This window comes from Mirounga angustirostris, unplaced genomic scaffold (assembly GCF_029215605.1).
Source record: "Mirounga angustirostris isolate CCGP_5_RB_7025 unplaced genomic scaffold, mMirAng1.0.hap1 SCAF_2, whole genome shotgun sequence".
Taxonomy (NCBI): domain Eukaryota; kingdom Metazoa; phylum Chordata; class Mammalia; order Carnivora; family Phocidae; genus Mirounga; species Mirounga angustirostris.
Genome location: NW_026991710.1, coordinates 92462644 through 92476566, shown reverse-complemented (window position 1 = coordinate 92476566; position 13923 = coordinate 92462644). Strand labels below are relative to the sequence as shown.

The 13923-nt window shown below is 36.7% G+C and overlaps 1 protein-coding gene and 1 pseudogene across 9 annotated transcripts in view; one reads left to right on the top strand and one right to left on the bottom strand.

Moving 5' to 3' along the window:
* ZGRF1 (zinc finger GRF-type containing 1) overlaps positions 1-13923 on the top strand; it is a 104597-nt gene that overhangs the window by 23496 nt on the left and 67178 nt on the right. For all 9 annotated transcript variants that reach the window (XR_010409497.1, XM_064584971.1, XM_064584976.1 and 6 more), the window contains exons 7-10: positions 4395-4468; positions 9030-9080; positions 12025-12105; positions 13701-13877. Coding sequence is in view for 8 of the 9 variants with exons in the window: in XM_064584971.1 (XP_064441041.1) it covers positions 4395-4468; positions 9030-9080; positions 12025-12105; positions 13701-13877 (383 nt within the window). In the remaining variant the exon portion in view is untranslated. The remainder of the gene's footprint in view (positions 1-4394; positions 4469-9029; positions 9081-12024; positions 12106-13700; positions 13878-13923) is intronic.
* Positions 6727-7500, bottom strand: LOC123848310 (large ribosomal subunit protein uL18-like; annotated as a pseudogene).

Genomic DNA, 13923 nt, shown 5'->3' with positions numbered 1-13923 from the left:
TGATTTATTTTTATTTCCGATTATGTAAAATATTAACCTAGTTCAGGAATCAAAGCTGTATAAAAACATAAACTCAGATGCCTTCCTTATGCCTTTCATCCTTTTCTTACCTATCTGCTAGACATAGCCAATATGTCATACCTATGTTTCTTTTTGCAAAAATAAATACCTCCATAATTTACGTTTTTGTTCCCTTCCTATTCAACAAGAGATAGTATACTCTATATATTCTTCATCACCTTTTTTTCACTTCGTATATCCTGGAGTTTGCTTCATGTCAATTCATAGGACACATCCTAATTTTGTTTACATCTGTGTAATATTCCACTGTGTGGATGAACCATCATTTATGCAACCTGTCTCCAATACTTTGCTATTACAAATAATGTAATATTAAGTAGCCGTATATATGTATATATATGTGTGTGCATGTTTGCATATTGTTTGAGGTGTGTCTTCAGGACAAATTCCTGCCAGTAGGGTTCCTAGGTAAATGTGTGACTTTATTAGATATTTCAAAATTCCCTCCATTTCTTATCCCCACCAGTAATGTATGAGAGTGCTTTTTTCTCCACAGTCTTGCCAATAGAGTGTGTTCCCAAGCTTTGGAATTTTTGCTAATCTGATAAATGAGAAATGGCATTTCAGTGTATTTAAATTTGTATTTCTCTTACTACAAGTGAAATTTAACATCTTTTCATATGTTTAAGCAGCATTTGTACATCTTTTTTCATGAACTGTCCTCCCCTTTTGTCCAGATGTTTAATGGCTGTCAGTCTTTTTATTCTCATTGATTTTTAAGAGGTTATTTATTTATTTATTTATTTATTAAAGATTTTATTTATTTATTTGACAGAGAGACACAGCGAGAGAGGAAACACAAGCAGGGGGAGTGGGAGAGGGAGAAGCAGGCCTGCGGAGCAGGGAGCCCTATGCGGGGCTCGATCCCAGGACCCCGGGATCATGACCTGAGCTGAGGGCAGACGCTTAACAACTGAGCCACCCAGGCACCCCGAGGTTTTTTTTTTCATATATTAGGTATACTAACCCTTTACTGGTGATGTGTGTTGCAGATATTCTCTTTCATATGTCATTGGTCTTTTGACTTTGCTTATGGTATGTTGCCAGTAGCATTTTTTAAAAAAGAAAACCAATGTAGGACATATTAATAAATATAAATATTAGGTTCATATAATTGTGAATGAACAGGGTACTTTAGGATACTCGAAAGTTAAAATTGAATTCTTATTTAAATACCTCAAGGGATTCCTGAGAAAGATAAGAATAAATTATTGTACCTCCTGAAATATTTGTTTAAAATGTAGTTAAGTTTGATGGCAATTGATAGTTTATTTTCTAAATAAAAAGGAAAAAAATTTTCATGAAAAATAAGTAGGGGCAGATATAATTATGTAATATATAAGGATATAAATTCCTATATGAAGATACAGGAATTATAGAATTTAGTTTTAAGAAATCTTTTTTCTTCGGCGCGCCTGGGTGGCTCAGTTGTTAAGCGTCTGCTTTTGGCTCAGGTCATGGTCCCGGGGTCCTGGGATCGAGCCCAGCATCGGGCTCCCTGCTCAGCGGGAAGCCTGCTTCTCCCTCTCCTACACCCCCTGCTTGTGTTCCCTCTCTCGCTGTCTCTCCCTCTCTGTCAAATAAATAAATAAAATCTTTAAAAAAAAAAAAGAAATCTTTTTTCTCATCAAGTTGGAAAGAGGATTACAGTTGATTCTCATTATTTGTGGTAGTTATGTTCTATTGAATCAACACAAACACTGAATTAGTGAAAAATGAGTCATTGCTTTTAGGGGTAGTTTCCTTCAAACCTCTGGTCAGAGCATTTTTATCAATTGATCAAAATCTTGTTTTTATGAGTGTTTCTATTTAAAGATATTAATTAATGTTGATCTGTTAACATTGAATTCATGGTGAACTGCGCTATGAGTAATTCCTGAAAAAAACTTCTTTTAACACACGTTTTCTCCGTAAAGGACATCAGAGCCTTCTTGCACTTAGGAACACTAGACAGTATGCGTAGGGAATATTGTAAATAGCAAAGTCCCCTACAAAAAGCCCCAAAGTGTAAAAAAGCTACTAAAATAAGACCACAAAAAGGGCACTTGTTTATAGTGTAAGAGCTCAAGGAGGCAGTGTCACCTTGTTCTACCTCAGCTGGGAATGTATGTCAGGCAGCTTAGTTTTTGTAGCTCTGCATGTCTACAAATGACCTCAAAAAAACAGGGTACTGATTTGGGGGTTCCAAATAAATTTTAGTGAGTAGGTAGGTTCTGTGAGTAATGAGGATTGACTATTTGTTTTCTGATATATTTCTCTAAAAAGAAATAAGTTGGTTTTCTTGAGACAATCTGAGAAACTTGAATCTATTTATTGGAATATAATAATTGACTTCATGGAGTGAGAATCGGTTTTGCCACCAATTTAGGATGTGTGAAAGTGTTAAAAAATTTTTTTTCCAGTAGATTAAAGTTTTTGTGAGATTACTGAATATATCTTAGAAATGTTCATTTAGAGTTTTATTCTTGAGTGAATGCATGAAGGAAAAAATACAATTTTCACCAGTGCCTTTTTAAAGCCCTTTTTAGAAATAGCATCAAGTTCCAAAATCTACTTATTTTGATTTCATTTAATGTATTCTGAATTTTAACAGGAAAATAATGAAACCTGAAGTAACAATTGACTAAAATTGAAGTTTACACTAGATTTAGCTATGTTTTTTTTTACAATAAAGTTTTTTTATTTAAATAATCTCTACACCCAAAAAGAAGCTTGAACTCATGACCCTGAGATTAAGAGTTGCATGCTCCCCAGCTGAATCAGCCAGGTGCCTCTGATTTTCATTTTTACAATAATTATTTGTTTATTAATAATCACTTTAAAATTATAGTCTTCTTGGTGACTTTATAAGAAATTGAAATGATTGTATATGTACCTTTTTAAGGAAAAAAAATCCTATTTTTTTTTTTAAGGATTTTATTTATTTGACAGAGAGAGCACAAGCAGGGGGAGTGGCAGGCAAAGGGAGAGGGAGAAGCAGGCTCCCTGCTAAGCAGAGAGCCTGATGTGGGGCTCTATCCCAGGACTCTGGGATCATGACCTGAGCCGCAGGCAGACGATTAACTAACTGAGCCATCCAGATGCCCCCCAAAATCCTATTTTTAAACATACTCAATTAGGTGGTATGGCCTGGCCACCCTCTCTTCTTTTTCATTCTGTAGCTTTGCCAACTCTCCTGTTGGTGGGAGACTTTATATGTGTTCTGACTTTTTTCTGAACATCTTTACCTCTGGCTTAGCTCGTAGCTTTTTCTTGTATTCAGATCTCAACTTAAATGTCACTTCCCATAAAAGATCTTTCCCATCATCCTATCTAACATTACTCTCTGTCCTATCAACCTTTGTTACAAAGCTCTTTTGTATCATAATCTGAATTTATCTTTTTTTTTTTTTTTTTTTTTATCTTCTGTGGCCTTCCTTTTTCAAGAAACTGCTGTTTTCCCAGTGTCTGGCACAATGTACTTAGAAGATAATTGAAGTTTTTTTTCTCAAACCATAGTTAAATAGGGTTAGGATAGAAATAGCATTAAGTGCTTTTTTGTTGTCTGTGTTTGCACATAGCAGCAGTGTAATGGTCTTGGCTTTATTCTAACAGTTAATATCTCATTTTTAGCATTTTTTAGTGTAGGTTATTGGCTGTTGACTTGGTATTTATTTTTTCAATTAGTTTGAAAAAACAAAAGGAAGCATTTCTACTATTGACTTAGAAAGTAACCAAAAAATTCTTTTCTCCTGAATTTTAAAAAAATCAACATTTTCTTATTTCTTACTTTTTTTTTTTTTTAAGATTTTATTTATTTGACACAGAGCACAAGCAGGGGGAGCTGCAGGCAGAGGGAGAAGCAGGCTCCCCGCTGAGCAGGGAGCCTGAAGCAGGACTCTATCCCAGGACCCTGGAATCATGACCTGAATCAAAGGCAGAGCTTAACTGACTGAGCCACCCAGGCGCCCCTTTTTCTTGAATTTTTATCTTGAAAATGTTTGACTACACATACACTGCACAGATACACAGAATAGTCAGTGAATCCTGAAATATCCAAAATCCAGATTCAACAATTATCAAGAATACCTCATCTTCAAGTTTAAGTTGTATTCCTCATTTCATTCAGTTTTAGAAATAAGGTTTTTTGTGTTTTTTTAAGATTTTATTATTTTTAAGTAACCTCTGCCCAGTGTGGGGCTCAAGCCTACAACCCTGAGATCAAGAGTCACATGCCCCACTGACTGAGCCAGCCAGGCTCCCCTAGAAATAAGTTTTTAAAGTTTAAAACACTATGTATGATGAATAAAATCATTTTGTTTTATCTACTATAGTTAGGAAACCATTGACTGCAGGAGTTTCACAAGCTTTACGAAAGTTGCCTCATCTGAACCAGGATTCTCATCAGGTACATTTTTTTCCTATATTCTTTTATTCTGATATAGAATGTTCTGTTCTTTGTAATGAGATTACAGTAATATAGAGGGTCCCAATATATCTTATCTCATGACCCCCCCCGCCCCGACCTTGTATCTCAGTAATTATTTTCATTACATCCTTTGGGGGAAAAAAAAGGAGCCTAGCAGTTTCATTTATTAAGTAGTTAGTAGTATTAAACAACTTAATAAGTATTATGTCCTACTAATTTAGTAAGCTTTTTATTTTTATTTTTTCCAGTTTTATTGATATAGTTGACATATAACACATCAGTTTAAGGTTTACAATATAATGATTTGATACATGTATATATTGTGAAATGATTACTATATGCCTTTTATTTTATTTTACTTTACTTTTTACTTTATAAGTAGGCTCCTCATCCAGCGCAGAACCCAGTGTGGGGCTTGAACTCACGACCCTGAGGTCAAGACCTGAACTGAGATCAAGGGTTGGTGCTTAACTGACTGAGCCACCCAGGGGCACTCCCCCATCCTGCTTTTTTTTTTTTTTAAAGTAGGCTCCACCCCCAGTGTGGAGCCCAATGTAAGCATTTTATTTTTAATTAAACGCAATTACTAATGGGATGTATGCGCTTGTTGGGCACCACGTAACTTTTCAAACCTTGAAATAGATTAGTCTTCTTGTTCTCATTGATTTTTCCATGGTAATTGATTTTTATCATAGCAGTTTCTGAAAACTCAACTTTACAAAGATATAATGCCATTGAAAGAGATGATAAAAGATCTGATGTTGAGGGTCTCCTGGGTGGCTCAGTCATTAAGCGTCTGCCTTCGGCTCAGGTCATGATCCCAGGGTGCTGGGATCGAGCCCCACATTGGGCTCCCTGCTCAGTGGGAAGCTTGCTTCTCCCTCTCCCTCTGCCCCTGCTTGTGTTCCCTCTCTCGATCTCTCTCTCTCTCTGTCAAATAAATAAAATATTAAAAAAAAAAGATCTGATGTTGAAATGAACTACCTTGAGTTAGTAGTTCATTCAGTGATCAACAGATGTCAAGTGACACTGTATTTCCCTTAAATTTATTTAAATTTTAAAATTTTTGTAATGTTTTTTAAAGATTTTATTTATTTGAGAGAGAGAGAGAGAGCTAGAGAGAGCATGAATGGTGTGGAGGGGCAGAGGGAGAGGGAAAAGCAGACTCCCCTTTAAGCAGGGAGCCTGATGCAGGGCTCGATCTTAGGACCCTGAGATCATGACCCGAGCTGAAGGCAGATGCTTAACCAACTGAGCCACCCAGGCGCCCCAAGTTTTATAATTTTTGAAAGATTTTATTTATTTATTTGAGAGAGAGAGAGAGCACACACAAGCCAGGGGAGGAGCAGAGAGGGAAGGAGAGGGAGAAAATCTTTTAAGCGGCTCTGCTGAGCGCAAAGCCCAATGCAGGGCTCAATCTCCCAACCTTGAGGTCATGACCTGAGCCAAAACCAAGAGTTGGATGCTCAACCCACTGAGCCACCCAGACACCCCTTCCCTTAAATTTAAAACATTTTGTGCAGCTCCTGTTGAGTTCACTCTGGCATCTCAAAGTACCTTGTTGAACAGTTTAGGAACCATGGTAATATTATAAAAATTATAGTACTAATTAGAATACATTGAAATTCTAGAATTAGTGTTTCTTCTTGGGGATGCTTTTATTTTTATTTTATTTTATTTTTTATTTTTTTTAAAGATTTTATTTATTTATTTGACAGACACAGCGAGAGAAGGAACACAAGCAGGGGGAGTGGGAGAGGGGGAAGCAGGCTTCCCAGTGAGCAGGATCCCAGGACCCTGGGATCATGACCTGAGCCGAAGGCAAACACTTAACGACTGAGCCACCCAGGCACCCCTTGGGGATGCTTTTAGCATATTTGGAGGGATATTCATTATATGGCACTGCTCTTTCTAGAAGACATGTTTGAAATAAAAGAAAGTGAAATGTTTCATTTGCCCCCATTTTGTATCTTACTCTATTTTCCATGTTACTATTTTTTTCTTTTTTAAATACAAAAAAAGTGAAGACAAATAAAACTTACCCTATCACTGATAGATATTTATTATTAATGTTTGGGGCCTATTTTTAAAAATATGGTTAGATTGATGTGTACAAATAGTTTTATATCTTTTCCCCTTAATATATTATGTTTCTCACATTATTAAGATACTTCTTAAATATATCTTCTACTTATTTATTTGTTTAGCTAATTTTTTAGCTGCTTGGTGAGTAAGCTTATTATTGTCTTTATCTGAAAAATCTTCACAGAAAATTGTGGGTTGGTTTATTAGCTCTCAGCAGCCTGCTCCTGAGCTCTAAGGAAGCTTGCCTTCCTCTGAGCTCCCCAGTCTTTCTTCTTGGGCAAGGGACATTTTGGGATGGTTCCACCTCTTTTTAACTTCTTTCTTAGGCTTCTTCTCATAGACTGGATTCTCTCATATAGCAGCATGAGCTTTCTTACACATCTCCTCCATCATGTCTGGAGTTATGTTCTTTTTGTATTGAGAGAATTGTTTCTTGTAAGCATCTTCATCTTCTTCCATTAGTAATGCATATAATCTGCAACGTTCTGACCCATGATGTGCTTCTGATGTACTTCTGCATTGAATTCCTTGCTTTCTGAATCATAACTAGGGAATCATTTGGTACTGTGAGGAATAGACAAGCCTCCATTCACAGCTCCCCCAATTTTTATTTCCAGTAGTTCTGGCAAGCCCTGCATCCAAATAGCAGGTGAAGGCACCAGGTTGACCATCAGTGCTTCCACATTGCATTCATCTCCAGTCACCTCCACTTGGCCTTCATAGATCTTGTCCATGTCAAATCTATTGAGAAGCTTGTGGGTCAGCAGCAGGCTGGTACAATATGCCGCAGCATAATTTGTCAGGTCAACCTTCATACCGTACTCTGGGAGTTAATGAGCTTAAGCTGCACAAACTATCATATCTCCTTCTATGTGGGCATAAGTAATCTGACAAATGATATTTCTGTTGGCCACACAAACTGTCATCCTGTATTAATATTAATGTGTTTGGTATTTATTTTTATCCTGAATTACCAAGTGTTTCTGAGCATAGTAATCAGTTTTGTCCTCTCGTCATCTTTTTTTTTTTTTCCAAATTTTATTTATTTATTTGACAGCGAGAGAGGGAACACAAGCAGGAGGAGTGGGGGAGGGAGAAGCAGGCTTTCCGCTGAGCAGGGAGCCCGATGCAGGGCTCGATCCCAGGACCCTGGGATCATGACCTGAGCCGAAGGCAGACGCTTAACGACTGAGACACCCAGGTGCCCCATCTCATCATCTTCTAAATTTCACTTGGTATCTCTTAAAGTAAGACTTATTCTTGACAACTTTAACAAATGCCATCCTGCGGAACAGAGACCACATTGGTGGCTCACCACAGACCAGCAGTTAAATATCTTTTAGAGGTTACTTACCATCCCATCCTGTGGATATTCTATGCTTTGGATAAGCAATGCCCTATTTTGAACATTTAAATTATTTCTAGCATTTTGCTGGGATAAATAAAACTTTAGCAAATGTTTTTGCACATAAATCAGTGTTTACATTTTAAGTTATCTCCTTAGATTTGAGTCCCACGGGGCGCCTGGGTGGCTCAGTTGGTTAAGCGACTGCCTTCGGCTCAGGTCATGATCCTGGAGTCCCGGGATCGAGTCCCGCATCGGGCTCCCTGCTCAGCGGGGAGTTTGCTTCTCCCTCTGACCGTCCTCCCTCTCATGTGCGCTCTCTCTCTCAGTCTCTCTCTCTCAAATAAATAAATAAAATCTTTAAAAAAAAAAAAAAGATTTGAGTCCCACAAGTGGAACTGATAACTTGAACGGCTAAGAACAATTTTCTTGATTTACACTGTCAAATCTAAAAATCTTACTGCTTTACAGTATGAATATTTATTTCATTTCACAATCACCAGTACTAAGATATTTTCAATTCTGGGGCACCGGGGTGGCTTGGTTGCTTGGGCGTTTGACTCTTGATTTCGGCTTGGGTTGTGATCTTGGGGTTGTGGGATCAAGTCCGGCATTGGGCTCTGTGCTCAGTGCGAGGTCTGTTTGAGATTCTCTCTCTTTTCCTCTCCCCCTCCCCTCCCTCTCACGCTCTCTCTGCCACTTTAATAAATAAATTTTTTTTTTTTTTAAGATTTTATTCATTTGAGACAGAGAGAGAGACAGAGAGAGAGAGCATAAGCAGGGGGAACAGCAGAGGGAGAGGGAGAAGCAGACTCCCAGCTGAGCTAGGAGCCCAACGCGGGGCTCCATCCCAGGACCCTGGGATCATGACCCGAGCCAAAGGCAGAAGCTTAACCATTTGAGCCACCCAGGTGCCCCAATGAATCTTAAAAAAAAAAAAAAAAATTCCAATTCCTGCTAAGTCAGAATAGTGTTTAATTAACATTTAGTTTTTGCTCTTTTGATTATTAGTGATAGTGTTCTTTTATTTATGTCTAATAGAAATTTATATTTTATTTATAACTTACTAGTATCTTTTAGTTATTCTTATATTAATATTCTGTTCCTAAGATTATAACAGAAAAAGAAGTTGAAGCAAGTGAACCACTTCAGTCTTTGCAGGTGAGTTAATTTTTAAAATATAAAGTAGCCAGAAATTGTAGTTGTATATATAGGTATGGCATATAGTTTTATATTTTATATTGTCAGTTTCAATATCATTTGTAATTAGTTACCCCTTTATACTTATTTAGGTGAGCCTACTGTCTTGTATAAATGGCCTGTGTGGTCAATAGGATTTGGTTAAATGACAAATCTTTTATCACAAATAAGGTTGTAAACTTACAATCATCACTTAATCCAAGAATTGACATTGACTATTATAGCTGTACCTGCAACTCTGTTGCCAAAAAAGAACAAAACAAAACAAGTAAAATTCACATAGTGGTGGCTCAATCATTTTTCATCCTTATATAATAAGATCAAATGTATAAAATCATAATTAGCAACTGCATTATTTAGCTTACAAATGATCACATTCTTAATTCTTTTTTTCACTTGAAAAAATATGATTTAAACTCTTTCATGGACAGTTATCATAAAGTATAAACTGGAAATAAACACTATCATTCTCCAGAATGAGTTGCCATTTATTTTTATTTTTTTAAGATTTTATTTATTTATTTGAGAGAGTGAGAGCATGAGCAGGGGAAGCAGCAGAGGGAGAGGGAGAAGCAGACTCCCCACTGAGCAGGGAGCCCAATGCTGGGCTCGATCCCAGGACCCTGGGAAAATGACCTGAGCCGAAGGCAGACACTTAACTGACTGAGCCACCCCGGTGCGCCTATGAGTTGCCATTTAAAATAAATGTATATATTTTAAAAATCTGTTGTAATCTCACAGGAATTAAAAAGGTCTTATCTTTTGTAAAAAAAATTTATTTAAATCTTTTTAGCATTAATATAGGAGAATATTTGCATTTTTGTAATACCTTTCATATTAAAACTTTCTGAAACAACCTCTTCATGTACATTAATGATAGAAAAACTTCCAAAATTTAAAGTTAGGGTGCTCTTTGAGGATATACTTAATGGCACTGTTTTTTTATTTCTGCTAGTTTTATTTCTACAATTAGCTATACATAACAAAGCAGAAGAGAAGGTGCTGTGCTAATTGGTTTTTAAACTCACTGTATTAGAAAATTCTAATTCTAAAATTTTTTTTTTTTAAAGATTTTATTTATTTGTTTGACAGAGAGAGAGACACAGTGAGAGAGGGAACACAAATGGGGAGTGGGAGAAGGAGAAACAGGCTTCCCACGGAGCAGGGAGCCCAATGCAGGGCTTGATCCCAGGACCCTGGGATCATGACCTGAGCTGAAGGCAGACGCTTAACAACTGAGCCACCCAGGCGCCCCTAATTCTAAAATTTGAGTTGAATGTTTTCAAGAGTAGTTGGCAGATGTGCTAATGTATTGTGTTATTAATGGAAGGTTATCATTATTTGAAGAAATATGCTACTTTACCTCTTCTGTCTATTGAGGAAATTTTTTTCTATATATTTTTTAAACATAAAAATTGTTTTCTTGTTTAAATTCCTTTTCAAAGTCTATCTAATTCATAGTAGAAATTATGATTATTTGATATGGTTACTTGATTAACTAAACATGACTAGTTGCTGTTGTCTGTAGCTTGTGTTTTTATGGTTGCTAGAAAATGGTTTATTTTATTTTTATTTTTAATGTAAGCTCCATGCTCAACATGGGGCTTGAACTCATGATCCCGAGATTAAGAGTCACATGCTCTACTCGGGCGCCTGGGTGACAGCCAGTTAAGCGGCAAACTCTGGATTTTGGTTTAGGTCGTGATCAAACCCTGTGTTAGGCTCAGTGCTCAATGGGGAGTCTGCTTGAGGATTCTTTCTCTCTTTCTCCCTCTGCCCCTCCCCTTGGCATTTGTTCTCTCTCTAAAATAAATAAATCTTAAAAAAAAAAAAAAAGGGTCACATGCTCTACTGACTGAGCCAGCCAGGTACTCTGATTCATTCTTTAAATAAACTGTTAACACTGTTTACAATTTTTCCTCCTTTGGTTTCATACTAATTTTTGAATTAAATAATCTGCATTAATATTAAATATTAGATTAGATGGAGATTATTAGGTATGCAACAATTTTTTCTAGTGTTAAAATATTTAACTAAAATTTTTAGAATTAGTGTCGCATGGGTGGCTTAGTTGGTTAAACATCTGACTCTTAATTTCAGCTCTGGTCATGATCTCAGGGTTGTGAGATTGAGCCCTAAGTCCAGCTCCATGCTTAGTGGGGACTCTGCCCAGGATTCTCTCTCTCTCCTGGGGTACCTGGGTGACTCAGTGGGTTAAGCATCTGCCTTAGGCTCAGGTTACGATCTCAGGCCCCGGGGGCAGGCTGCCTGCTCAGCGGGGAGTCTGCTTGTCTTTCTCCCTCTTCCCCTCCCCCCACTCATGTGCACTCTTGCACTTTGTCTTTAAAAAATAAAATCTTAAAAAAAATAAGATACTCTCTCTTCCCCTGCCCTTTCCTTCTGTGTGTGCATGTGTTTCCTCCCTCTCTCTCTCTCAAAATAAAGAAATTAAAAAAATTTTTAGAATTAGAATTTTTTATTGCTGAATTTAAAATTAATTAGCATATGGGGCGCCTGGGTGGCTCAGTCCTTAGGCGTCTGCCTTCTGCTCAGGTCATGATCTCAGGGTCCTGGAGTTGAGCCGCACATCGGGCTCCCTGCTCGGCTGGAAGCCTACTTCTCCCTGTCCCACTCCCCCTGCTTGTGTTCCCTCTCTCGCTATGCCTCTCTCTGTCAAATAAATAAATAAAATCTTTAAAAAATAAAATTAAAAATAAAATTAATTAGCATAGTACCTTATCTGCTGGAGAACTCCTTTGCTAGATGTAGCTAATTATATGTATGTATATACAGGAGTAAGATTTTCAAATGGCATACTTTAAGTTTTGGGAGTATTTTCCCATCATACTCATGAGCTGCCTACAGAACTCTTCTAGCTAACATGCTTATTGGTATTTTATTCTAGTTCTTTTCCTTGGGAGATGAAGAGACTGCTTTTCTAGATGTTATCACTACACAATTAGAGAGAAAAACCTGTGACCCTACGGTAAAATTTGTGAACAACTTTGATTTTCTAATCCACTGTCTTTTCCTGCTGTTTTTTATACCACTCTCAGAGTTTTCATGGTCAGAAGGTCAATGAGCATAATGAATTAACCTGGTTTTAGGAACAAGAAAAACTAATGACTGCTACCCCTTGTTTGATCTTGAGCCCTTTCTCTTTACTAGTGAGCTAATAATGCATCATGCATATATATGATGCATACCCTAGAGGTTGGACAGGAAGATAAATAACGTATAAATAATGAATGTTCTGCCGAGAACAAAATGAAGATCTTTATAGCCTTGAACATATTATAGTCTCCTCTACCAGTCCTACTTCTGTAGAAGTATATATAACCCAAGCTCTAAGTAGTGCCATCTACTCCATATCAAAAGTTTGGAGGGAAAATAGCATATAAATAGTTGGGTTTTACAAATAATGATTCTATTCCTAAAACTCAACAGATCTTTAGAAGAGATCTACATGGAAGCATAGAAAACGGGGCATCTATTTGCTTGTAGAAAATGTGTATTCCCTATCAAACAAATCAGAAATATAGAGTCTAACCGTTGAGACTTTTTTAATTGAAATGTGTATGTTTTAAAATTTAGATATTTTCAGCAAAAGTATAAGGGACATTTTAGGTTTAATTTTCCTTTCAAATGTGTGATATAGAATCTTCATCCTAAAATAAGAGAATATTCAGATTATTTACTATCATAATTTTGTTGTTAATTTATCAGTTAGAAATAAATTCATTCTTTACATTCCTTTGGCTCTATTAGCAATCTTAATTTTCCACTTTCTGGGTAGGCTTTGTCACCCTGTGAGGAATAAAAATCCTAGAACCCTCAAGGGGGCAGCAGAGAAAGCCTTTTGAAGCCTGAAAGCTGATCAGGTCTGTGAGGAGATCACAGTACCTCTCTGAAGTACATGTCTGTATTGGCATCACATTCTCAGGCCTTTGTTCTCAGAGCAATAGGATCAGATCTTCTGGGAGAGAACCCACCATCCCTCTTCTGTGAAGCCTGATAGTTTACAAAATGCCTGAACAAAGGAAAATCCTTCCTGTATTTCTTCCCTTACTTCCTATTATCATATGTTTATTGACTGCCTCCCATATGCCAAGCATGGTGTTAAATGCACGTGATACCCTGATGAAACAAACAGGTCTCTTCCCTCAAGGAGCTTACAGTACAGTTAGGGTATATATGAAAAGAAACTTCATTGTAGTATAATGTGATAAGTCTATAATGGAAAGTTGTATAATGTACGGGGAAGCATAGAGAAAGGAACAACTATATCTTTCTGGTTTAATTAGTCCATTATAACTATACTTCTTATGCTCCTAATAAAAAATTCATATTTATTAATGTTGAACTTGAATTCAATTAAATCAATAACCGATTTATGTTTTATAATTAGCATGTGTTAGGATAATTAGTTTTTCTGGTTTTCAGCATTTGTCACTTATAATTATTTACATTAAGTAGTTAATAGAAAGCTAAATTGTTATTTATTTCCTGTGTATATATACATTGTGACTATATATCAATATGTATTTATTGCAATACTCATTTTTAATAATTTACTTGTAGCCTGTTGAGTTTCAAGTGAAAGGATCAGCTACTAGTGCTGTGATGGTCAGAGGACACAGCTCACAGCTAGAATGCGGTCAGTTTCCAGATAGTATTGAATATGAAAACCGCACGACAGACACTTGTTTATTGACGCCAAAATTGACTAGCGCTTGTATGCAGATTGATTTCTTGCAGGTAAAAATATTTTTTATAGTTGCACCTTGCCAAATCATTTTCTTTA